General features: G+C 42.1%; 1 protein-coding gene across 1 annotated transcript in view; it reads left to right on the top strand.

Annotated features, from left to right (window-relative positions):
- LOC134457439 (copine-5-like) overlaps nt 1-3,188 on the top strand; it is a 208,858-nt gene extending 205,670 nt beyond the window's left edge. Inside the window, exons 19-21 of the mRNA XM_063209453.1 lie at nt 1,157-1,214; nt 2,246-2,319; nt 3,000-3,188. Coding sequence (XP_063065523.1) covers nt 1,157-1,214; nt 2,246-2,319; nt 3,000-3,188 — 321 coding nt within the window. The remainder of the gene's footprint in view (nt 1-1,156; nt 1,215-2,245; nt 2,320-2,999) is intronic.
- The last annotated feature ends 672 nt before the right edge of the window (nt 3,189-3,860 follow it).

The raw sequence follows: 3,860 nt of genomic DNA, 5'->3' as shown, positions 1-3,860 counted from the left end.
ACACTCTTAATATATTCAAGAGTGTATTTGGTCCCAGAGTACTCTCTACGTGTGGAATCTAGACCGCATTCACCACATTTTAACTTTGTATATACGGTATACGCCGCAGGGCTGGTAACTGGGTGGCTTGCATTGCACGTCTGTCATTACAGGCTTGAGCAAATGTATTGCCTTTAAAAACGCTTTTCAAGCATCGGCGGCGGTGATTGAACCGCCATCCGTCCAGGATGCGAGGATACTGTTGCCGCTTTTAATTTGTCACAGTTAATGAAATGGCAGCTCTGCCGCTTTGTTCTGTTCAAGCATTGTTTGTTTGTTTGTTGTTCCTGCGAATGATTTATTTTGGAGTTTAGGTGCTCAGTGGTAAATTTTGCCTCTGTCAGTGCATTGAGCCGGAAAACTCATCTTTGGGTTTGTCTTATGCTCTGAAAACGGAATAGTAATATGAAAAAGCAAAACACTGCTCGTAATGAATTCAAAATGCTTCTACTCCCTAAGAAATGAAGCTCACGTTTTGCAAATCTCTCCAATGATTGCTGAACACACTTGTCAGTCAAGCAGGGTCATACCGTACACAGAAAGTAAATGTTTTGCTTTCCATGAAAACAATGTTTGCGAACAGCATCACTTTAGTTTGTTTTGTCATTATTTGTCAGTAAATAATGAGGGGCTTATCCGTATTGCAAGGTGCATTATGAAGACCCTCATGAAGCCGCTAATCCCTCCTTGTTTTGTTTTGTGTTGTTTTGTGGAGGCGAGTTGTAAGGGTTTAACAAAGAAGAAAATGAATCCAGGGGAGACGGGATTTGATCGATTTTTTAAAAAAAATTTTTTTTACAAAGACTGCAACTGAAATGCTTATATATTATGGTCGATGTGATAGGGTGTTATTAGTAATGCCTGCTTCAGAATGACAACAGGGACACTTGGAAACACCCTATGGACTTTCAGTCCTCTAATGTCATTGTATTGTAGCAAATGCCACCATGCCTTCTTGTTAATATGTTGAACTTGCTGTTTGATTTGATTTGATGTTGGGGGATATGCTACAAAAAAAATCCTATCAACTTTGTTGACATGGCAAATAAACTCTTGAACTTGAACTTGATATAAACGTAAGTGTATGTGTGTGATGTGTTTCTCTTGTTCTAAACAGGGTGCCAAACTTCCCATGTCCATTATCATTGTTGGAGTTGGCCAGGCTGAATTTGACGGTAAGAATGCAGTCGTCACTCTCAAAGCTGGAATGAATTTGCATCTGGTTTGTGTCCCTTTGTGAAGATGGATAGTGCTTTCACAAGGCAGACACAAAACTGTTATTGTGGGGCAGCCATTAACATTCATAAACAGTTGCACACTTTTACTAATTGTCTGTGAATGTCTACCGCATATACTATATGCATTTGCGCACAAAATCAGATCTTTAGACAAGATCTGAAAGTCGAAGTAGAAAACATTCTCTATCTTTCCAATAAAAAGTTATTCATATACACACAGCTTGTGGTTGAGGCTGAGTGAGGAAAGGGGCTTGTTTACGGCTTGCAGACCCTATGAGTGTTTCTCTCTGTAGTTAATGGCACAGATGAGTTATCTGCAGATGTCAACCCACAGCGGTTAGACCACATTTCCCCCACTTGTTTTGCAGCATTAGCATAGCTTAACCATCTGTTAGCCCGGCTGATTTTCTCTGCTAATTGGGCTTCTGCATGTTTGTTAGCCATGTGTTAGTTAGAGGACAGGAGTTTTGACACTTTATGTAGCTTTAGGATGGGGATGATGATGGGTGTCGAATGATGATTGTGTGTGTGTGTGTGTGTGCCGTATATGAGAAATACACAAGGTCAAAAAAAAATTGTTTTGGTTTTCATATGCCTTTATTGAGATAGGACAGCAGCGTGAGATGAGGAGACAGGAAATTAGTGAGAGAGAGAGAGATGTATCTACCTTACAAAAAAACCCTAACCCTTCTTTAAATCGGCACTTGTTGTTCTGTATACTTCCTGTGCACTTTGTATCTGCTAGTGATGCTGGCGATGACTATGTCCTCGATTGTCAGTCGCTTTGGAAATAAAGCGTCTGCCAAATGTAATGTAATGTCATGTAATGTAATGTATGTATCAGGGAAACGACCTCAGGTTGGACTTGAACACAGACCACCCCAGGATTCCTGGTAGAAGGGAGCCAAATAATTTTGACCCAAAATACTTGCCATACTGACCTAAAACCTGATAATTGTGTTCTCCAGCCATGGTGGAACTGGACGGCGATGACATCCGAATCTCATCAAGAGGGAAGCTGGCGGAAAGAGACATTGTTCAGGTATGTGCTATCTATGCACTGAATAAGTGAACATCTAAAATGCTTGGCTACCATCAACTCCTTTAAAAAAATGTTGGCATAAGCACTAGTAATTTCATTGGTGATAAATTCAGTTGCAGTGAAGACTGTTTTTTCCAGGTAATACTTTTGTAGTTGTACATCTGACAGACTCAGTTAACGCCTTACAGTTTCACAAGTTTTGAGAAAGTTAATGTAAATGTGTGAAGATTCATTTCAGGTGCACTGTGTGGGATGGTGGCCAGAGTAGGAAATGCAACCCGGATGCTCATTGAACTGTGCTGTGTCCCGCCAAATTTGATCTTTTCATGAATATTTACTGAATAATGAACTAATTAACCAGTATTACCAAAATACAGTAAGTTTTCCAGCTAAAAAAATGTCTATTTCCGGACATTCAAAATGCTGAACAATGGAGAAGATCCCCCTTTTCATGAATGAAAAGTGCAATTTTCCCAGGCACCATGAATACTTAGAATTTGATGGTGGTGGCAGGTATTTGTTAAAAAAGGTAACATTTGTGAATGGACAGCATAAATTCTGGAAAAAAACTACTAAAAATATTACACAGTGCACCTTTCAGGCCTGATCTGTGAATGACATGTCTGTGTTAACAAAATGACGGAAACTGGCATGCCCATGTGTGTTTGTATTGTTTGCAGTTTGTGCCATTCAGAGACTACATGGACCGCACGGGTAACCACGTGCTGAGCATGGCTCGCTTGGCCAAGGACGTGCTGGCCGAGATCCCAGACCAGCTCATCTCCTACATGAAGTCCAAGGGCATCAAGCCGCACCACACACCCACAGACTGCTCGCCCTCCGCCCCCTCCTCGCCTGTGGCCGTATGAGCGCACCTGTCCTCTGAGCGGAGCTCACCTTTCGTCTGAGCTGAGCTCACCTGTCCTACTGCTGTACAGTAGGCTACAGTACCTGTGGGGAGTTCACCTGTCGACGCCAGGTGTGCTGAAAGACAGTGGTGTTTTCAGTTTCTCTCTTTTTTTCATCTGTTTTCCGCCGCTCCCCCTGACCCTTCGACCCCCTCGACAGACCTTCCCCCGCCCCCTTCGACCCCCTCGACTCCCCTTGTTTCATCTGAGAACAGGGACACAAAAACAAAGTGGACCTCAGTACTGAGCAGACTTTGGAACAGATTTTGGGAGATTTGGACCGTTGACGCTATACAATAGGCTACACTCCAACGCTAGATGATGATGAGTGTGATCTGATGTAGAACCTCTGACACGAAGTGTTTGCAATGGGAATCGAGTTTACACAGGCCTCAAGTTGGCCTTTCGCCCACTCTGAAAGACTTGCCACATTACAGGGGTTGCATATTATTATTATAGAATGTTACAGATCGTTTAATAATCTGTGGTGTGTTTAAGAGAAGTTAGTGGAGAGTCTATAAACTCTCAAAGTTTTAGATGGTGGTGGCTACCCGTCCTAAAAAGTACTAGTTTGAACAACATACGTACGTACTTCTGATAAGGTTTTTTTCCCCCCGTTTTAATAGTTAATTC

This window comes from Engraulis encrasicolus, chromosome 10, assembly GCF_034702125.1.
Source record: "Engraulis encrasicolus isolate BLACKSEA-1 chromosome 10, IST_EnEncr_1.0, whole genome shotgun sequence".
Classification (NCBI taxonomy): Eukaryota; Metazoa; Chordata; class Actinopteri; order Clupeiformes; family Engraulidae; genus Engraulis; species Engraulis encrasicolus.
This window is presented reverse-complemented; position numbering and strand designations above follow the sequence as displayed.